At 39.1% G+C, this 23689-nt stretch overlaps 1 protein-coding gene across 3 annotated transcripts in view; it reads right to left on the bottom strand.

Moving 5' to 3' along the window:
* The window catches only part of mmel1.S (membrane metallo-endopeptidase-like 1 S homeolog), a 118151-nt gene that overhangs the window by 84065 nt on the left and 10397 nt on the right, over positions 1–23689 (bottom strand). The window contains exons 1-2 of one of the 3 annotated variants that reach the window (XM_018228013.2): positions 4336–4864; positions 3868–4031 (exon numbers count right to left, since the gene is read on the bottom strand). In XM_018228013.2, coding sequence (XP_018083502.1) covers positions 3868–4031; positions 4336–4448 — 277 coding nt within the window. In that variant the 5' untranslated portion in view covers positions 4449–4864. Of the gene's footprint in view, positions 1–3867; positions 4032–4335; positions 4865–23689 lie in introns of those variants that run through there. The other 2 variants (XM_041571510.1, XM_041571511.1) reach the window with 2 other exon arrangements.

Here is a 23689-nt window from a genome sequence, read left to right as displayed (position 1 = left end):
GTCTTTTTGAATTGGAATCTTGACGTTTTTTCAATTTGACCCTTGATAAATATGCCCCTAAGATTATTTTCTCGCTAACGATCAATTTTAGTGAGATCCAACAAATCTGTCAAATTATCGTGGGCACCAAATGATCGAGCATCTATCGATTTTTCTTCTGACACAAGTGGGGCAGGTTAGAAAATTATTTAAGAAAAGAAAAGGAAACCCCACCAATTGTTATGCTTCTAAAATTGGCTAAAAATACTGCAACGTGAATTATTACGCTTGTTTACTGACAATAATTCATAGAAAATTGTAATAAATTATTAAAGTGCTAGTGCTCCTATAAATTCATCCATACATAGATAAATTCATGGATTTAAGTAAAGTGCTGTGCAATAAATTAGATTATTAAATCAGTTAAAAATATATAGAAAAAATGACCAGCTTTAGGTAGTGGGTTAGTAATTGAAGTCACAATCCATAAAATTAGATTATAGAAATTAGAAAAAATAGATGGTGGAGTTGTCCCATAAAGTAACTGCCTGATTTTTTCTAAAGCCTGGGACACCACAAAGATAAGGCAGGACAGGGTAACCGGGGCTGTGGCCTTGGTAATTAACTTGCCCTAAGTGTTGTTTAAGAGGCTAGGTAACCCTAAAAAGCCACAAACCGTCGGTCCCTTAGAAAGGAAGGAAGATTGTAAGAGGTTGTATAGAAAGAAGAAGGATTAGACCCCGAGCTCACTTGCCCCCACTGCCGTTGAAAAACCCAACCCAAAAGTTTCCTATAGATCGATTTAGCAAAAAATCAATTTGACCACAAGAAGATCACTAAAAACGCCGACGTACGTTTCGCTAAATAGCTTTGTCAAGGCTATTTAGCGAAACGTACGTCGGCGTTTTTAGTGATCTTCTTGAGGTCAAATTGATTTTTTGCTAAATCGATCTATAGGAAACTTTTGGGTTGGGTTTTTCAACGGCAGTGGGGGCAAGTGAGCTCGGGGTCTAATCCTTCTTCTTTCTATACAACCTCTTACAATCTTCCTTCCTTTCTAAGGGACCGACGGTTTGTGGCTTTTTAGGGTTACCTAGCCTCTTAAACAACACTTAGGGCAAGTTAATTACCAAGGCCACAGCCCCGGTTACCCTGTCCTGCCTTATCTTTGTGGTGTCCCAGGCTTTAGAAAAAATCAGGCAGTTACTTTATGGGACAACTCCACCATCTATTTTTTCTAATTTCTATAATCTAATTTTATGGATTGTGACTTCAATTACTAACCCACTACCTAAAGCTGGTCATTTTTTCTATATATTTTTAACTGATTTAATAATCTAATTTATTGCACAGCACTTTACTTAAATCCATGAATTTATCTATGTATGGATGAATTTATAGGAGCACTAGCACTTTAATAATTTATTACAATTTTCTATGAATTATTGTCAGTAAACAAGTGTAATAATTCACGTTGCAGTATTTTTAGCCAATTTTAGAAGCATAACAATTGGTGGGGTTTCTTTTTCTTTTCTTAAATAATTTTTGTTTTTTCTGACTTTCGTCAGACCTCAACCAATAGTTGTGAATATAATTTTTTGGTATTTGAATAAAGGTTTCGTCTTTTAGGTTCACAATGCAGGTTAGAAAATTGTCATTGGTCCCAGTGTAATTTATCCATTGTCCAACTGTTTGCTGGGCCAAGCAGGCAGCTACCCACAGTTTTCCTGGCTTCAACTAGACGATATCACTTGAAATGGTCTTTTTAGTTGAAGGACAAATCGTACATTTAAACAATCGTTTCCACATAAGCTTGGACTTACAATAATGAAAAGATCTTTTAAGAAATCTTAACAGCTGTGGCCACCTTTACATTAGCACTATTAACATCAAAGGAGGCTCATGTTAGAGCCAAATGAGTGGATCTTTCCCCGATATGCCCACCAAAGGCAGGGCGATATCGCGTTAATCAGATCGTTTGGCCCTAGGGCTGAACATTCGGATTAACCCAATATGGATGAAGAGAATGGGTGTCGACAGGATGAGGACTGCATCAACTAATCTCCCCAAACTGCCTTCCCGCCGTCGGAATGCCTCGGAGCGATTTGTTTTCCAAAGATGCCCTAAGTTGCCTCACAAGGAAACTTCGGGCGTCTTCAGAAAATTGGCTCTTTTTCAGGCGACAAAATAGATTCTAGCCATTGGGAAGGCAGTTCGGTGGAATTAAGTCGCCCGAAAAAGAGGCGATTTGTTTCTGGGCCACTAATCTTCCCAAATATCCACTCGTGCCTCTGCTAGGGTTGCCACCTAGTCGGTATTTTACCGGCCTGGCTGGTAAAAATGATGGTTGATCCCAATGTTATTAATAGGAAAAAAGATAAGTATATACTTATACTGGTATTTTTTTTCCAGAAAAGTGGCAACCCTAACTAGGCTCTAATCTTTTTTTTATCTTTTAGTCCCTGAGAGTGATATTCTGAGATGACTTGCAACTGGTTTTCATGTTTTATTAGTTGTTTTTTTAAGGTTATGTAGCAGCTATTTTGAGTTATGTAGCAGTTATTCAGCAGCTCTCAGGTTTGCAATTTTAGGATTCAAATTCCCCTTGCAACCATCTACTGATTTGCATGAGAGACTGGAAAATGAATGGGAGTGGATCAGAATACAAGTCATAAAAAATAGCAATAACAATACATTTGTAGCTCAGCAGAGCATTTGTTTTTTAGAGGGGGTCAGTGACCCCCATTTGAAAGCTCAAAAGAGTAAAAAAAAAAAGGCATATACAGTAGAAACCCCATTTTACGTTTTTCAGGGGACCAGAAAAAAATGTGTAAAATCCAGGAAAATGTATAATCAGGAAAATCGTGGGATGTAAAATCGAGCTTTTACTGTAATTATAAGAAAACCATAAAAAAAAACCAAATACAAATAACACAGATCACTTATGAAGTTGCTTAGAATTGGCCATTCTGTAACGTGCTAAAAATTAAATCTGCGAAGACATTTTATAGACTGTAAGCTCTAGAGTGCAGAGACCTCAGTCTAACTCTTATATTGATAGTCACAGTGCCTATGCATTTATTCTCTCTCTCTATATACATAAACACACATATATATAATTATACAGCACAGTGCAAGGCAAACAGATCTGAATCATCTCCTATAAATACTATCAATAGTGTAACATTTAAAGTGGCATATTTATCAATGGTCGAATTTCGAATTGAAAAAACTTATAAATTCTAATTCAAAAAGACCAACTGAAATTGAATCGAAGTTTTTTTTTTGGTCGAATAGGTCAGTTTTCGAGCGAATCGTACAAATCGAAGGGATAGCGCATTCGAAGAATATGACTGAGAGGGGACCAGAATACAAGTCATAAAAAGTAACAATAACCATACATTTGTAGCTTAACAGAGCATTTGTTTTTGTTTTTAAGATGGGGTCAGTGACCCCCATTTGAAAGCTGAAAAGAGTAAAATAAATGGCATATACTGTAATTAAAAAAACTATAAATAAAAAAACAAACAAATAATGCAGATCACTTGTAAAGTTGCTTATAATTGGCCATTCTGTAACATACTAAAAATTAACTTAATGCTTTCTGCAAAGACATTTTATAGACTGCAAGCTCTAGAGTGCAGAGACCTCAGTCTAACTCTGGTATTGAAAGTCACAGTACCTGTTCATTTATTCTCTCTCTCTCTATACACAAACATATATATAATTATACAGCACAGTGCAATGGCAAGCAGATCTCTATACTAATACTATCAGTACGGTTACAGGCTGAATTTGTAATAAGAGAGAGAGAGATAACCCAGCTGCATCCATAACCTGCAGGTGAAGCGGCTGCTCCCGAAACGTGCGCATTTTGCCTGCACTTACCTTTATGGTTCGTATAAAGCACCAGCAGCGCCACCACCGCACAAGTCATCAGGAATAACAGCACCGACAACCCAATCTCCACAAAGCTCCAGGACTTTTGGGCAGATTTCGTTGATTTCTCTACTATATCCATCTGACTTTCCGACTTCCCCATTATTGTAACTCTTGAAAATAAAGAAGAGAAAGCGGTGCCTTTAGGTATTAGGGAGTCATAGCCCGGGCAGGTCGTGTCGCTGGAAGGTGTGGGGAGAGCGAGGAAGAGGCGCTGATGCACATGCAGAGGGAGGGGACAGTCGCAGCGACACTGAGACGCAGCAGCACTGACACAGGCTAAATACACACGGCAAGGAATAGAACAGAACGAACAGGGGAAAGGTGGGAGGAGGAAAATAGTATTATAGTAATTCTTGGAATTCTAATGGACCATATTCTCTGCGCATAATATAATAGACTTAGAAAGGCAATTACATGTATTTTTCCATTTGGTTGTCCACGGCTTTAGCTACCTCATTCTCCATGTCACCTGAGAGAAAGTCTCTGGTATCGCTGCTGCGCCAGGGCGGTGACGCAACGCTCCGCATACAGCGCAAGTAGCGCTCTCACATCCGCAGCCTGCAGAGAACCTCCATGCGGTTCCTTCTACTGCAAAGCTCACAAAGAGAACGCTTCAGTGCATTTCAGGCTAGCTCCATGCTGGCTCTTTTCAAATGTAACCCCTTGGCTTCTAAATGATCAGACAGAGTCCGGTTATACCGCACAATCCTCCTTATTTCTGCTCTGGTGCGGCTGCTGCAGAGTTGCTCTAGCGAGCTGTCACCCCCCTCTCAAATCTGCTTAGTCCAAATACAAACTTCTGAGCTCAAATGAGCTGTTCAGAGCCTGGGTCGAACTATATTTCTGCAGAGGGGGGTGGAGAATAAGGTATTAAAAAAGGAAAAGACAGAGGATGTTTTGGGAAGGAGTTTCTGCAAATGGGTTTGGATCCAGTGAAGTTTAGCTGTGTGTGTGAGCCCTCAGGGGGCTGCCCTGTTTTGCCTTGCAGGGAATCTGAGGCTACACATGTAGTGGGATATGGGAAATAGTCTTTCATGCTACTAGGAGGGGGCCAGTACCAGCACCAGTGCAGCCTGCAGCTCATTAATACTCTTTATAAAGTCCCAACAGATTTCTCAGAAATGGCAGCTGAGTAGACCCTCAATACAGGTACAGCTAAAATAAAAAACTATACCAAATCTTCATTATCTTATATATTTTGCGGTAACTTCTAAGAGCGGACCCAACTAGTCAACCACATATGTATAAGCATAAAAACGTCACCAGTAGAATAACTCACCAAATTAAATGGACGGCCTGGGTGCTCCTGCCCCAGGCCCTCAGCTCAAGGGTGCGGACAATCCGCATGTAGAAAAGCAAAAATGTTGGCGCAAGGCACTCAAAAAGGTCACGCATAAATCAGATGAATAGTAAGTAAAAATGAAAGATATTTTATTTGTATAAACAACTCATGCCTAATGTGTTTCGTGCAGCCTATGATTAAGTGTCCTAGTGACATGAAACGCATTAGGCATAAGTTGTTTATAAAAATATCTTTAATTTTTACCTACTATTAGTCTGATCTATGCGTGACCTTTTTGAGAGCCTTGCTCCAATATTTTTGTTTTTCTATATACGGACCCAAATAGCCCCAACAGGCCCAATAACTAGTTACTGACTAGGGCATCTTAAGGTGGCCATACACAGGCAGATAAAGCTGCCAATATCAGTCCTTTAGACCAATTCGGCAATTTATCTGCCCGTGTATGGGGGTTTCTGAAGGGTCTTCCTGATCGATATCTGGCCACGATATCTATCGGTAAGGTTTCCTTATTCAGCAGACCGTCGGAGCCCATTGTTCCTCGTTGTAATCCAATCGTTCGGCTCTAGGGCCAAATGTTTGAATTACCCCGATATAGCCCTGCCGTTGGTGGGCATATTGGTGAAAGATCCGCTCGTTTGCCAATGTCGACAGACGAGCGGATCTCTTCATGTATGGCCAGCTTTACTGTAGCTCCTATAGCATTTGGCAGCCCATGCAGGCCTAACACCTAACATACAAAGAATGAAATCCAGTAGCACACTGTAATTGATGCAAAATCCGCGTTGATTTATTTAGCCCATATATGAACAGACAAGGGCAACGTTTCGGGTCGCACTGGACCCTTTATCAAGCCTTAATGGGACCCGAAACGTTGCTCTTGTCTATTTATATATGGGCTAAATAAATCACCACGGATTTTGTATCAATTACAGTGTGCTACTGGATTTCATTCTTTGGATATAGCAGTTGACCCAAAAAGCAGACGAGGGTCTACTAGTCTATCAACCAGAACCTACATGGGTTTTAATGAAGGTAGAGTGCTCCTAATTACTATTATTAACACATAACATACAGCCCCCATACCAGAAAGGTTCTCACAGCACAACCCTGAGCTCTCCATCTGAGGATATAGTCATGAGCCCAGTATCACTTTATTAAAAAAAAAACTGAGCAAAGTGGGACTGGTCATATTTTTTAAAATCAGAGGTTAAGTATAGCAACCGTTCCACCAGGCATCAAAACATAATAGAAAAAAAAAAGGGAAATGGTAAACTATAGTGTTTTAAACCCTGCATTTATAGAAAGCCACAAGTGCATATCCCTATGTTTATTATTCACCATTATGGGAAGCAATATATACTCTATATTGCCCCCCACTGGCCTAAATTAACAGCAAAAATGTTTGTATTATTCCATCTACCAAACAGGATTGAACATATGTAAAAAAAAGCAAAGCGTTTGTTAATCCTTCAATATTGGTTGTAAAGAAATTGTAAGGAAAACCAACTGGGATTGGGTTGTTATAAAAGTATCCTTCCAACTAACTTTGTTCTCCAGTCATACTAACCAGTTATAGGTAAATCAATATGATACATGCCGCATTGAAACATCTGTCGTGCAAGAACCAGTCTCCATTTCTTACCTTTTATTATACCTTTAGGGTGAGGGCACACAAGCAGATTCAGGGAGATTAGCCGCCTGGTGACAAATCTCCTCTTCGAGCAACTTCGGAAAACGAATCGATACGAGTGCCATCCTGCCGGCAATTTAAATTTTAGCCGGCGGGAAGGCAGGGGAGGCAGTTCGGGAGATTAGTCGCACCCGGAGAAGAGGAGATTTGTCGTTGGGCGACTAATCTCCCCGAATCTGCCTGTGTGACCTGACCCTTACAGCCCTGTTCGGTATCTTTAATGTAAACAATTACTGGGATAAGCCACATATCATCCCTTAACAGATTCCACTGTGCCCAAATTGTACTTATAAAACTACCTTACGGAACTGTTCACCTTTGAATTAACTTTTATTATGATTTAGAGGGGGTCCCAACTTTGTTTTACCTGTTAGCAACATTCAGATGTAAAAAGTGTTGTGGAGCAGCACAAGTATGAAAAATGTTCCTGGGTAGTGAAAAATAAGCGCTGTGATTATCTATTTGGTAGCCTCTATGTGAACTGGCAGGGTACAGAAGGCTCTGTTTGTCAGTAGACCTAATTTTATGCAACAAATCTTCCAAGTCTCTAACCAGGAATTGACAATTTGCAGTATTATTGAGCAGCCTGCCCAGTTTGCAGTTTCAGCAATCTGGTTTCTAGGGTCCAAATTACCCTAGCAACCATGCATTGATATGAATACGAGACTGGGATGTGAATATGAGAAGGCCTGAATAGAAAGATGAGTAATAAAAAGTCGCAATGACAATAAATCTTTAGCATTCTAAGATGCACTAATTACAGTGTGCATACCAGCAATTTCAGTGTAAAGAGTAATAATAAATAGTATGTAGACAGTGGGATATTTATTTATAAGATGAAATGTGAGAAATGTTTTTTTTCTCAAGGAACTCAAATGAACACGGTTTGTTTGCCCACAATGATTCAATCATTGTATTATTTGGCAGTAGATCATGATTATATATTATACTGGAGAAATGGCATAGTCTAAGGTCACTATATAAAACATCAATGGGGAAAAAAGCTATATTACATTCGCGAAAAGGAAAATTTGTTTGCAAAGAGGCATAACTTTACGTGTTGCAAATATAGTCAAATAGTCCACTTGGATAGGGACTATTCTACTGTATGTTATTGTGTCTGTGATATATAAAGCATTATAACATACTGAGACCTTATTTTAATGCGGGTGCACTACAGTGAGCTCTTCCTTCACACCTGTGGTTTGTCTTGGAGGATATAGAGAAGCAGATTTCATTTAATTTTCATTTCTCCTAGTTTATTCAATAAAAAAATTCATTCATGAACTATATATGGAGATACATTTGGGGGCAGATTTACCTAGGGTCGAATATTGAGGGTTAATTAACCCTCGATATTCGAGTGTCGAATGTAAATCCTTCAACTTCGAATATCGAAGTCGAAGGATTTACCGCAAATAGTTCGATCGAACAAAAAATCGTTCGATCGAATGAAAAATCCTTCAAATCATTCGAAGGATTTTAATCGATCGAACGATTTTTCTTCGACCTAAAAATTGTTACAAAGCCTATGGGGACAGTACTTCGACTATCGAATGGTCGAATAGTCGAACGATTTTTAGTTCCAATCGTTCGTTTCGAAGTCAAAGGTCGAAGTAGCCAATTCGATGGTTGAACTAGCCAAAAAAATCATTCGAAATTCGAAGTTTTTTTAATTCTATTCCTTCACTCGAGCTAAGTAAATGGGCCCCTGAGTCAAGAAACTCAACATTTTCTGCTACAAACTCCGATCAAATCCGCTCGGGTTTTTAGCTTCTTTATAATTACATTTTCCCGAAAATCAGATTTTCACAATTTTATCAGATTTTTCACCCGAAAACTCAGATTTCTTATGTTTTTTTGCATGAAAACTTCGGGATCTTGCACGAAACCCAGTGCACATTAATTCTGATTCTGACTTTTCCATCCTCGGGGGTTTAATAAATTCCAAAAAATTGTCGATTTTTTAAAAGTCAGATTTTATAAAAAAATCACACATTTTCCGGGATTTTTACATTCGGAGTTAAGTAAATAACCCCCGTAGTGTTGTTTTTAAGAAGGTGGTCACAAGTTTATTTCATGCCCCATACAGCTGTTGCTGTATATTGTTGTAACATTTTACAACATACTAAGAAGTAAAACTATCACCAAAAACACAACAAAACAGAATTATATAATGGCCAATGGCTGGGTGAAAATGTTCCTCTTATATATGTATGGGACCTGTTATCCAGAATGCTCGGGACCTGGGGTTTTCTGGATAACGGATCTTTCCGTAATTTGGGTCTTCATGCCTTAAGTCTGCTATAAATTAATTTAAACATTAAGGGACCAATTCACTAAGGGTCGAATATCGAGGGTTAATTAACCCTCGATCTTCGACTAGGAATTAAAATCCTTTGACTTCGAATATCGAAGTCGAAGTATTTAGTGCAGATAGTTCGATCGAACGATAATTCCTTCGATCGAACGTTAAATCCTTCGAATCTAACGATTCGAAGGATTTTAATCCAACGATCGAAGGAATATCCTTCGACCAAAAAAAGATAGCCAAGCCTATGGGGACCTTCCCCATAGGCTAACATTGACTTTGGTAGCTTTTAGATGGCGAACTAGGGGGTCGAAGTTTTTTTTAAAGAGACAGTACTTCGACTATCGAATGGTCGAATAGTCGAACGATTTTTACTACGAATCCTTCCATTCGAAGACGTAGTCGTAGTTGAAGGTCGAAGAAGCCCATTCGATGGTCGAAGTAGCCCAAAAAAACCTTCGAAATTCGAAGTTTTTTCCTTCGAATCCTTCACTCGAAGTTAGTGAATCAGCCCCTAAATAAACCCAATAGGCTGGTTTTGCTTCCAATAAGGATTAATTATATCTTAGTTGGGATCAAGTACAAGCTACTGTTTTATTATTACAGAGAACAGGGAAATCATTTTTAAAAATTTGGATTATTTGGATAAAATGGAGTCTATGGGAGACAGCCATTCCGTAATTCGGAGCTTTCTGGATATCGGGTTTCCGGATAAGGGATCCTATACCTGTATCTATAAAGGTTACAGAATGCATTCTTATAAAATACATGTTTTAGGCTGTAATCCCAATAAATAACAGATCTTCTTATGACAAGTCCTAAAGGCCATAGGGATAACATGATGCTTGATGTGACAGTACATATTTTGCTTTTAGCATGACTTTTGTCTCATGCAGCTATAGATGATTTATTACTGATTTTTTTTCTGTTACCAGAGTGCCATCTCCATTTAACAGATCAAAGGATTAAAAGCATTTTCCCTATGTGTAAGTGCTCCTGGTGTATTACTGTGATTAGAGGTTAGCACTGTAGATTTTGTTTGTCAAAGTATTTCATGCACCTTTGCTTAGTCTTGCAGGCGCTTAATGGATATAAATTGTAAATACGCTTGCTAACAGGGATGGAAGATGTAAATTAAAGTGTTATGTCCTGTGTCACATACACGGCCACATATTCTCACTGACAAACAAGTAGAAAGCAGAATAAAGGTCATTATTTTTTCCTGCTTAGAATGATAATTAAATAGTGTGGATTTTGTCTTACTTACTTTATTATAGATAAATACATACTGTGCCATAAAGTGTTTGTAATAAATGTGCTGCTTATTTATTCACAGTTGTTTTCCTTCTGATGCAAATATAGAGATTGTATAACTATATTTATAATTAGACATTGTAGTTCTGATTTACTAAACAGGGGCAATGTTCAAAGTGCAAAAAACAGGCACAAAGTCCATAATGCACTCTGTTCCTCTGTATTTGCACCGACTGCTGTCAGGAGCCCAATGAGCCTGCCAGCCATAATGGCTCCTTTAAATCACTGTTGGGCACAGACAAATCTCTCAAGGGTGAGTCTGTTGCATTCTACCAAACTCCCTTAAATCTGTCTAAGCACAATCTTCGCACTACTCCATGGGATAGTGTATTTTTATATAATACACAAAATCAATGAATATCTTGTAAATTATATCCTTATAACAAACGACTAGTGATGTCATCAGTTATAAACGGTGAGTAGTGATGTCATTTCTGTCACATGACTCACCAAAACTTGTTTATTATAATAAATAAAGTACCCCTTGTTGGAAAATATGAGGATATAAGAAATAACCTCAGAGTTCCTCTGAGTTATTCACTATATATATATATATATATATATATATATATATATATATATATATATATATATACACACAGCCTCGTTGCACCCCCGCCTAATGGTTTTTAAAAATTAGTGGTGAGCCCAACTTTCCCTTGTTTGTTATAGTTATAACCAGCTCCATGTTGTAGCTCCCACCCCTCCCAGCTATACGCAGGTGATCCCACTGGTGTCTAATAAAAGGGCAGCCAAGTATGGGGGTTTTACTTTGAAAGCAGCAAGTAAATTGCAGGTTATACCTAGTCCCTTTGTAAAATGTGTAATGAACCAATAGAATTCTTAATGAATCAGATGAAAATTGAGCATTGGACTGGCCAGATATAGGATGACTTTGACGTAGTTGGCCAGCTTAAATATATTGCAATATATGGACAAACAATCCCTGTTTTGTTTAAAGGGTAAGGCATTTTTCAGTAGCAGTATGCACAAAATGTCGCTGTCTTAAATATATTGATAATGGGTTGAGTGGAGAGGACTCTTGTATTTGTCTCTATCTATCTATCTATCTATCTATCTATCTATCTATCTATCTATATATATATATATATATATATATATATATATATAAAACCTGTCCTTAACTGCCTAGCAACACAACAAGCAGACTTGGTTTTATACTCTGTACCCTACTTCCTTCAGGTGCAGTAGGGATTTGTGTTGACATTCAGAGCCGGGCCATGCTGGGCAGGCGCCCTAGGCAAGCCAGCCAGTGGCCCTTTTATACCCCTTTAAATCTCACGCCATTGCCCTCTAAAAATGACCATCACTGGTTTTAAGCATAAAAATACTGCCCCCAGCCTGTCACTGATTACCAGCCCAAAAAATTCCTGTGCCAAAAGCAAGCTTGCTTGAGCATTGGGACCTCCTGGCACCACTACCTGTACTTTGGGCAAAGTATTTACAATAAATGAATATGGGATGCTGACCCTGCAGTTGCAGGGGGACCCAGGAGGTATAGGGGGCCCCACAAAGACCAAATAATGAGCAATTTCAATATGTATTGGTAGAATAGGACAACCTCTGGATATGTTCGGGGCCCTAAAATAATTTGATGTGGGCCCAGTAACATCTAGTTATGCCACACATGTACTAGAGATGTGTTTTAGAAATGTGTTTTAAGATATCATTCAAAAGCAGAGACATTTGGAGAAAGTTGTATGGAACATGGGACTCGCAGTTATGTGCAGCTGTAGCAAAGGCTTGAATGTTCGTATGTGAAGAGATAATGGGGTAAATTTACTAAGAGGCAAAAATGCGCCAGTGACAGCTTCGCAGCCATCGCAACACTTCGCCAGGCGAAAATTCACTCAGACAACGCAAATTTACTAAGATGAGAAGTTTCGTCCCGGCCAGTAACGTCTGAGTGAAAATTTGGCTGGCGATATAGTGCAAATCAACGCTAGCGTCTATCTCCTTAGTTAGGGCAGTGACGCCGGCGCCCATTAGAAAATCGGCATGTTGAGGTGTTGAGAAGTGAATCATTGGAAGAGGCTTATCTGTATATGCTTAAATTTAAATTCTAAATATTTTAAACTACAGCAGTCCATATACTGATAGGTTGTGTTGCTGTCATTGTACTCAGAAAAATCTGTTCCATCTTATCATGTGTAGGTGGCCTTGTGCAAAAAGGCAATGAATTGTATGGAGCATTATGGGGTGTCAACAGTCACGTAAATAAAGTCAAGCTTGACTGAGCTGAGCAATTCAAAGAAAATACAGGCCTGCCATGCCTGTAGCCTATGATTAAGGGGTTTATAACTGATTGAGCTTTTGAACCACAGCAACTACCAATATTTTAACGAACAAATATAGGACTGATTTTAATTTCGTGGAAGCCTTTTTTCCTGTCATAAACTTGTCAATAGAATCCATCTACAAAGAAAAAGGAATAACCCTAGGTAAGTTTTTTCAAAATGAATCAGTTAATAGTGCTGCTCCAGCAGAATTCTGCACTGAAATCCATTTCTCAAAAGAGCAAACAGATTTTTTTATATTCAATTTTGAAATCTGACATGGGGCTAGACATATTGTCAATTTCCCAGCTGCCCCAAGTCATGTGACTTGTGCTCTGATAAACTTCAATCACTCTTTACTGCTGTACTGCAAGTTGGAGTGATATCACCCCCTCCCTTCCCCCCCAGCAGCCAAACAAAAGAACAATGGGAAGGTAACCAGATAACAGCTCCCTAACACAAGATAACAGCTGCCTGGTAGATCTAAGAACAACACTCAATAGTAAAAACCCATGTCCCACTGAGACACATTCAGTTACATTGAGAAGGAAAAACAGCAGCCTGCCAGAAAGCATTTCTCTCCTAAAGTGCAGGCACAAGTCACATGACCAGGGGCAGCTGGGAAATTGACAAAATGTCTAGCCCCATGTCAGATTTCAAAATTTATTATAAAAAAATCTGTTTGCTTTTTTGAGAAATGGATTTCAGTGCAGAATTCTGCTGGAGTAGCACTATTAACTGATGCGTTTTGAAAAAAACATGTTTTCCGATGACAGGATCCCTTTAAACATGAAAAATGACTGTACTAATAAGCTGTTATACCGCTAGCATAACTGTGCAGCTGATCTGGAAATCAGGAACTCAAAGTCAAATCTTCATCTGGAAGACATCATGGGAAAAAATAATTATAGGGTTCATTTGAAAACAGAACGTTCATCCTTTGACCTGCTCTGAAGCTGATTTTTAATTATTTGGAAAGCCCCAGGTCCTGAGTATTCTAGTTAACAGGTCCCAATTGCAAAGCTGTGCTCAGGAGAGGTCACATTTCCAAGTAGAATATAAGGAGACTAGAATATAATGGAATGGGAAATGTATAGTTTATTTTTAAATGCATTGTGAATAGCCTCCAAGTGCTCACAAAATTGCATTCAATGTAGTGCTTTGCACTTGGGTTTCTTATGTTTCTTTTCACTATATGCATAGCCATATAAGATAGTATCTACCGTATATGCCTCTCTATATACCATTTATATGTATACAGAGAAAGGTGTCCCTAATTAAAAAGCACACTCAGTTGTTTAACTGGTTTAAATGAATGTCTGCTGGAAAGCAAATGTTATTGTTTCGATCAATAATAAATTTGTTTATTTCCTGAGAGCAGTCACTACCTGCAGTGCAGCAAATATAACTGGATAGTGCAGGTACACAGACAACCTCCTCCGAAATGTAGCGGTTGGAGCAGAAATATAATACAAAATGATTTGGCCAGGAATCAATCGCAGAGTAGGCTGAAAGAGTTGCAGCTTGAATGCAACTGTCTTTACTGTAATGCTGTTCCACCTCTTTATTCATTGTACAAGTCTTTTCTGTAACTGTTGCTGGCATATTCTAATTGCTAGATTTAACATTTCCATTTAGCATGCCAAATAGGTACTGTATTAACAAGACCTCTCCTTTCACCGTGTGGCTTACAATTACTGCTGAAAAGTTAAATTCCTCCAATCAAGATATTATGCCTAGAACATATGCTTTAGGCTTTTAAGTATAATGTGCACTTCTTCGCAGGGATTAGTTGCACGTTATACTAAACTCTCTTGATATTTATAATTTCTCTTGCAAATGTTGCTTTGTTTAAATGTAGAAGAAAAGTGAATATGGTGGCAAGGATAAAATGTATCTGCCAGCAAACAAACTACTAGTCAAAAGAAACGGATTTGTATTTTATAACAATTAGAAATGTTGCAATATTTTGGTGACAGAGAATGTAGCTGCAAAAGATAAGAGATATTGTATATCAGGGGTCCCCAACCATCGAGCTGCGGCCCAGAACCGGGCCGCGAACAGTCCTGAACTGGGACGCTGTACAATGAACGAGGTGCGCTGAATTTGATGCTGGCGTGCCCAAATTGGACGCCGACCCCCTCCAACAACCTCCCCAACCCACTCTGACCCTGTCCCGACCCCTTCCGACCCCTCCTGAACCCCCTCCACGACCTCCTCTGACCCCCCGACCCCTTGTATATTAAAGTGGAGTTCTGGGTTCTTGTCTACTTTCTCAGAAGAACCATAGCCATCTAAAAGGGGTAGTTCACCTTTAAGTAAATTTTCAATATGTTATAGAATGGGCGATTCAAAGCCACTTTTCAATTGGCCTCCCTCATTTATTTTCTATAGTTTTTAAATTATTTGGCTTCCTCTTCTGATTCTTTCCAGCTTTCAAATGGGGGTCACTGACCCCATCTAAAAAAACAAATGCTCTGTAAGGCTACAAATGTATTGTTATTGCTACTATTTATTATCCTCTTTCTATTTAGGCCTTTCCTATTCATATTCCAGTCTCTTATTCAAATCAGTGCATGGTTGCAAACTGGAGAGCTGCTGGATAAAAAGCTAAAATAGCTAAAACAACACAAATAATAAAAAATGAAAACCAATGCAAATTGTTTCATAACATCACTCTCTATACCATACTAAAACTCAGATAAGAACAACCCCTTTAAAAAGGAGTTATTTTATAAAATCTTACAACTGCTCCAAAGAATATAGATAATTTCAATTACTTTTAATTATAAAGAGTGCAAATAAGGCTTGTCCTTCCCCAAAAAGTAACACCGTGCCTGTCAAGTGCCTTGGCAAACACCAATTTCTATAGAGTTTATTATTAGAACAGCTGATTTCCTCGTACCAGTCTGTGCAGCTACTGTATCTGTGCAGTACTGGGTTTGCTTGCTTTTTAGATAAATTGTAAGAGATGCACATTTTGACACAAAAAGGAATATATTTTTCTAGTTTATTGTTCATCTGGTTTCTCAGGTTCTATCCCAGAGAAACCATTATTTTTTTTTACCTTCTGTGGAACATTCATATGTTCATAGGAAATGGGATAATTCGTCATTTAGACAGTTTTCCAGCAGAGAAAAAATTGTCTCTAGTCAATTCATTGCTTTTGAGTTGAAGGATAATTGTTTGAGGCGACCTTGCTATTTCTGTAAGCTCTTGATTAGAATATAGAATATTTAGGTCTTTAGAGGCTATTTATAAGAAGAGAATATCTGATACTGTATTTGAATCCTAGCACTTTTTATTGCTATTCTCTTTGGAATGTTTGTTTCTTTAAGTTCCATATGCTGAGTATAGTACTTGGAGTGCTGAGTAGATACTGAACTTTTTTTTTAACCATGAGCAACAGTCAGATGTAAAAGGGGTTGGGGAGTAGCACAAGCATGAAACTTGTTCTTGGGGGTGCCAAATAAGGGCTGTGGTTGGCCTTTTGGTAGCCTCTATGTGGTCTGACAACCTACAGGAGGCAGCACACATGGTTCTTATGCAACCAAAACTTGCATATAAGCCAGTTATTTAAAAAACAAAAAAACCCTGCATTGAGGCCATGGGGAGCAAAATCCAAGGGGTCAATTGCTCACAAGCCACTGGTTGGGGACCACTGTTCTAGACTGTGAGCCATATTCAAATACAAAAAGAGTTGGGGAGCAACACGAGCATGAAAATAGTTCCTGGGGTAGCAGCTTTGTGAACTGGCAGTCTAAAGGTGGCAGTAAATCTGGTTTTAATACAACCAAAACCTGCCTAGCCTTGAATTCAAAATAAGCATCTGATTTTAGGCCACATGGAGGAACATCCAAGGGCTTGGTGAGCAACATGTTGCCCAGGAGTCACTGGTTGGGGACCACTGCTGAAGAATGTGGATATCAGTGCTGCGCAATATGTTGTCTTTCTATAAATACATGTTAATAATAATAATAATAATAATGTAAAAAAGTGGTCCCCAACCAGTGGCTTGGGAGCAAGAGGTTGCTTCCTAATCCTTTGGATGTTGCTCCCAGTGGCCCCAAAGCAGGTACTTATTTTAATTTCTTTCTCTGAGGCAAGTTTTTATTGCATACAAACCAGCTATAGTGCCAAACACAATCTCCTGTAGGCTGCCAGTTCACATAGGGGCTAAAAAGTAGAAATCACAGCCGTTATTTACCCCCCCCAGGAACATTTTTCATGCTTGTATTGCCCCCACCAACTCTGTTTTCATTTGAATTTGCCTCATGGCTTAAAAAGTTTGGGGACCCTGGAGCAGAATGTGGATATCCCTGTAGAATGTGGATATACATGTTGATATGCAAATGCTTGGCGATAACGTTAAATAAATACACAATGGTCTGATTTTGCCATCGACTTGCTAAATTAAATTGGGCTGATCAGATCATTTGGCTGAGGGTTTAAGGAAACTAATTAGGCAAGGACTGCATCAATATGCAAATGGGCCTCATACACAGGCCAATATGTTGCCAGCTTTTCCTGGAGGAACTGACTTGGCAGCTTTTATCAGTCCTTGTATGGCAAACTTTACATGCTACACTGTTGTTGCTGTAGGGTTACACCATTGGGTGCTATGGGCATTCCCTGAGTGGATCTACTTCTACACTTGGTTTGAACCCTTTACACATTTGTGTGAACAATTGTGTCTTTTCAATGTAGGAGTTTTACCTTTGTTGCTTGCACGTTTAGATTGATATATAGAGATATAGGGGCACATTTACTAAGCTCGAGTGAAGGATTTGAATCAAAAAAACTTTGAATTTCGAAGTATTTTTATGGGTACTTCGACCATCGAATAGGCTACTACGACCTTCGACTTCGATTCGAACTAAAAATCGTTCGACTATTCGACCATTCGATAGTCAAAGTACTGTCTCTTTACAAAATACTTCGATTACATACTTCGGCAATTTAAACCTACCGAGGTTCAATGTTAGCCTATGGGGACCATCCCCAGTTTTTTATGATCTAATAAAAATCCTTCGATCGATGGATTGATTAAAATCCTTCAATTCGTTTGATTCAAAGGATTTTATCGTTCGATCAAACGATCTTTATTAGATCGCTCGTTCGATGTATTGGTTCTAAAATCCTTCTTATTCGAAGGATTTTACTTCGAGGGTAGTTTATTAACCCTCGAAATTCGACCCTTGATAAATATGCCCCATAGAGTACTAGGGTATAGCATATATTATACAATTAAGCCTCTGCCTTCCCACACTCTTTGTAGTGTTTATATCACAGGATAAGAGCCATTCTTGGTTGTGTATTGTGGCCAGGAACTAATTACAATACAATTATCCAAGTATAGGTATGGGATCCGTTATCCTGAAACCTGTTATTTAGAAAGCTCAGAATTACTGTATGCCCATCTCCCATAGACTCCATTTTATCCAAATAATCCACATTTGTCAAAATGATTTCTTTTTTCGCTGTAATAATACAACAGTAGCTTGTACTTGATCCAAACTAAGAAATAATGAATCTTTATTGGAAGTAAAATCAGCCTATTGAGTTTATTCAATGTTTAAATGATTTTATAGTATACGTAAGGTATCAAGATCCAAATCACGGAAAGATCCATTATACGGAAAGCACCAGGTCCCAAACATTCTGGATAACAGATCCCATACCTGTACAACAATGAGCTTTATCTAAGTATAAGGTATTGGATTTTTTTTAGCACTTACTGTATGTCTAATCACACATGGACACAGTTTACTTAAGGGCAGAGACACGCTCAGATTCGGGGAAATATAGTCGCCTGGCGATAAATTGCCTCCTCTTCGGGGCAACTAATCTCCCCGAACTGCCTCCAACCGGCTAGAATATAAATCACTGGTGGTATGGCACTCGGAGCGCTTCATTTTCCGAAGCCGCCCGAAGTTCCTCGTGAGGCAACTTTGGGCGACTTTGGAAAAAGAAACGCTCTGATTTACATTCTAGTGCCGGGAGGCAGTTTGGGGAGATTAGTCGCCCCTAAAGAAGAGGAGATTTGTCGCTGAGTGACTGATCTCCCCGAATCCGAGAGTGTGTCTCTGCCCTAATGCAGGATGCACATAGATAAATCTGTTTTTTTATGCACATAGATAATTCTGTTTTGTTTTGCTGCATCAGTTTTATATCCTATATGGCACTGTACTAAATACCCAAGTGAAGGTCACAGCATTGTGAATCGTTTAAAATAGTGTCAACCGTAATGCATTATATAATGACAACATTTCATCTGCTGTGCGGTGTAACACACTTAAACATTATAGATTGATTGAAAACGTGTCCTTCCACAACTGATCCTTCCCCACAGACTCTGGATACTGAGCAGAAATGGAGAATAAAAAACACTATTATTATGTACGTGGTGTGTTTTCCCGTAATGCTGCCATCCTACAAAGTGAAGCTTTATTTCTTTTCTGTCGCCTGACTTATCATTTTTCAATTTTCTGTGACAAATTTGACATCGAAAATCAGAAAACAGATGAACACCAGTTTCCTTAATGTGCGTTTTTGTTCCTTTATCTGTTTAGTCTAAAGTACCTCTGACTGGAAAACATTTATATCTCAATGCATCACTTCACATCTAATGACATATTCTATTTTTTATCTCCTTAACGTTGCACCTTTGTCCCCATAATATAATTTTCCCAGTTAGCAAAGGAGGGGTCATATTCTAACACCCTACAATCCTATCCTGTTCCCTATCATTGTCACATAATTTATATGAACTTTCTGAGCATTCTGTCCTTTTTTGTGTTTCTCAAGTGAGGTTTCCTCTGATTTATTTGACTTCTGATGAGAAGTTTACCTTGTTGTGTAGGTGTTACGTGAATGTAATATGGACCCTAAGGTTGTAAGCTCCACTGGTTCAAGGACTGGGGATTAACTGCTGCGCACACATGTTGATGCTACAGGATAACAATTATCATTATTCTTTTTTTGACAATTTATTTCCATTTTCACTGCAAAGGATTGGAAATCCATATCCAGAAGAAGAGAAATAGGGTTCAGCTACCCTGTGCTGCTCTTTCTGAATTAGTCAGGCCCCCCTTGACAGCACACAAGCTAAAACAGAAGTCCCGAAACGCAGAAGTCACAAAGACCCGAAGTCCCGAAAACCCGAAGTCCCGAAGCCACGAACGGAACCAAAGGAAACCGAAGAAGCTGCCATCTTTGAGGACAAAGAAGAAGAACCTAAGGTAATTCCACTGAATACCAATGTGTTTTTTTATTTTATTAAACCCCTGGCTACCAATGTATTATTTTAATACTCTACAGGCCCCTGTCACCAATGTGTATTTAAAATATTCCATGGAGCCCCTGACCACCAATGTTTTTTTTTAACTTGTAAGGGGATGGCTGGCCACCATTGTTTTTTTCTACCTTGTGGGGTAGGATGACCACCAGTGATGTTTTTTAAACTTTTATAGGGGGTCCCTGGCCACCAATTTTTTTAACTTGTAGGGTCGGCCTGGTCACCAGTGAAGTTTTTTTTTTACTTTTATGGGGGGTAGGGTTGCCACCTTTTAATAAAATTTCCACAGGCCGGTGGTGGAGGCGGGAACAAAAGGGGACGGGACGTGATGCAAAAGGGGGCGGTATGTGACGTAAAAAGGGGCAGAGCCACAACCTGTGATGGCCAGAAGGAGGCAAAAAGGTATATTTTGAGCGGATTGGGGGCGGGCCAAGGGCTTTTGTTAGTGGTATTACAAATTCACCAGCAGCTACATTGCCGATTAATTTTGCAATACTGGCCCCAGCCTTGGCAGGTGTTTTAACGGCTAGGATGATAAAATACTATCCGGGTGGCAACCCTAATGGGGGGGCATGACCATAAATTGTTTTTTTAACGTGTGGTGGGAGGGCCCTGTCCACCAATGGGTTTTTAGTGCCCATGTTTGTGTGGCTTTTTTACTGTGGTGTGGGGATGGGGCCCAGAAATTTTTGTCATATGGGGCCCCATGATTTCTGATGGCAGCCCTGCCCACAGCAACCAATCAGTGACTGAATTTTTCTGCCAGCTGCAGGTTGGATGTGATTGGATGTTATCTTTTCCGGCGCTCATAATAACGTCTTCACCCAATTCTTTAGGCACAAGTTCATTGCATCAATTGACTCAGGCTGCTGGGGGACTATGGAGTTACCTGTGGCGGTAGCTCCAGGGTTTCCCAGTGTCAATAAAAGCACTTGCATGCAGTTTTCATAACAAGACACTGATCACAATTATGCGGAAATACAAAGAGTGACGTTAGATGTGTGTCACTTGATCCTTAAATCCTTTCTTGAAAGCCTCCACAGTTATGCAAATCATATTGGCGCAAAAAAACACGCAGATTGCAGTTTTTATTTCCCAAAAAGCTGTTTTTTTTGTCATAGATTTCCATGTAATAACACCTGCACGGTTTGCACGAGATGAATCAATGTAGGTGCAAGGCACATGTTATTTTTTGTCATTGTTTCAGAACATAGGCTATGCCTATGACTAAATGCCCTAAGCTTGAAAAAGGCTCCGTGTAGCCTGAAACGTTGCTTATCCAGGTCCTGCCAGTGTTCCAATAAAGGCATTTTTATTCATAGAAAAGACTTGTGGTGCTGTACTTCAATCAATACTAAATGCCCTAGAGAGGCATAAAACGCGTAAGTCTTTTTTACACAGATGTAATATTTTTACAATAAATAATTTTTAGCAGCAACTTTTGGACTGTGATCTACAATGGTGGACTATGGATTTCTCCAAACCACTATGGATTTCTCCACTAGCTGAAGGTCTGGGGCATGTGCTCCTGAACCCAATGTTCCGTGTGGTGAGTCTACTGTAATTTCTCCAGAATGAGTTATATATATCCCTTTATATCACCTGCTGTTTCTTGATCTGGGTCTGACCTCTGGTTGTTATCCTTACATCTATCTGCCCTAGTCATATACTTATCCTGACTTCAAGTCTGCTTAAATGTTCTCTGGTCTTTGTCTACTGTTTTCATCAGTGAATTAAAGTGCTATGTTATTGTTACAGGAAACACATTTTCACAAGCCTTTTTTACTAGCAATCTCTCTGTGCCTTTTAGTTTTAATGCCCCTTGACTTGGACCTCTGGGAAACTGATGGTTGAAAGATGTAGTTGTATCCAAGTAGCTAGGGGCCCACATATGACTACGATAGGAGGTAATGCATACTAAACTGCGGTTTTTCTTGATCTTTGGATGTTTTAGTTCTGATGTGTATACAAAGTCATATCACTATGTTTCTGTCAGTTTCTAACTTCCCACCATTCTCTCCTGTTTTAGCATGCTTCTTGTTTTAATTGAAACTCTACTGAACCATAATGAATCTGTAAGTTACTAAGATATCATTTCTCTTTTGTCACTCCTCCAGAAGTCCTACAGCAACTTGAACGTTAGCAGCACTGATAAAGACACGCTCATGACCTCAGATGAATTTCTAATCGGTTCTGGATAATCACATGGAACCATTTAAACATTTTTAAAAGCTCTTGTTATGAGTCAGACTTACACTGTATGTTTACTCCACTGCTGTATTTATTTTGGTGTTATTCTTTTTGGTGGAAGAAAAAAAAGATTGTTTTCTGTTGGAGAGCTACCAAATAAAGGCAAGCATTATCTTCTGAATGCTATCAAGTTCCCACAGGAGCCAAATCAAAGTATATATATGTGTGTGTGTGTGTGTGTGTATTGTTATGTAAGAGCCAGCAAATTCTATGTACTCTTTCAAGTTAGCTGAGAAGTTCAATAACAAAATGGACTACAGGCTCCCAAATTGTTGAATGGGCCTCTCTAGAAGATACTAATTTGAGTGGGGAGACCACTCAGCATGAAGGTAAAATTTAAGAAATATTTTGCTTTCATTTAACGTTGTCAGAGGTTCCTAAGGGAAAAAAAAACATTATTTGCATATATAGTTCTCTAGTTTTGAAATGTTCCTACAGTATATGTCAGGGACCTCCCAAAAAAGCTCAGAGGGACCCTGAGCACAACACGTAAGTCTTTTTTTGACAGATGTAATATTTTTACAATAAATCATTTTTAGCAGCATCTTTTGGACTGTGATCTACAATGGTGGACTATGGATTTCTCCACTAGCTGAAGGTCTGGGGCATGTGCTCCTGAACCCAATGTTCCGTGTGGTGAGTCTACTGTAATTTCTCCAGAATGATATATATATCCCTTTATATCACCTGCTGTTTCTTGATCTGGGTCTGACCTCTGGTTGTTATCCTTACATCTATCTGCCCTAGTCATATACTTATCCTGACTTCAAGTCTGCTTAAATGTTCTCTGGTCTTTGTCTACTGTTTTCATCAGTGAATTAAAGTGCTATGTTATAGTTACAGGAAACACATTTTCACAAGCCTTTTTTACTAGCAATCTCTCTGTGCCTTTTAGTTTTAATGCCCCTTGACTTGGACCTCTGGGAAACTGATGGTTGAAAGATGTAGTTGTATCCAAGTAGCTAGGGGCCCACATATGACTACGATAGGAGGTAATGCATACTAAACTGCGGTTTTTCTTGATCTTTGGATGTTTTAGTTCTGAGCTCAGAGGGACCCTGAGCACAACGCGTAAGTCTTTTTTTGACAGATGTAATATTTTTACAATAAATCATTTTTAGCAGCATCTTTTGGACTGTGATCTACAATGGTGGACTATGGATTTCTCCACTAGCTGAAGGTCTGGGGCATGTGCTCCTGAACCCAATGTTCCGTGTGGTGAGTCTACTGTAATTTCTCCAGAATGATATATATATATATCCCTTTATTGCACCTGCTGTTTCTTGATCTGGGTCTGGCCTCTGGT

This window comes from Xenopus laevis, chromosome 7S, assembly GCF_017654675.1.
Source record: "Xenopus laevis strain J_2021 chromosome 7S, Xenopus_laevis_v10.1, whole genome shotgun sequence".
NCBI lineage: Eukaryota > Metazoa > Chordata > Amphibia > Anura > Pipidae > Xenopus > Xenopus laevis.
The sequence above is the reverse complement of the archived record's forward strand: the minus strand, read 5'-3'. Positions and strand labels throughout refer to the sequence as shown.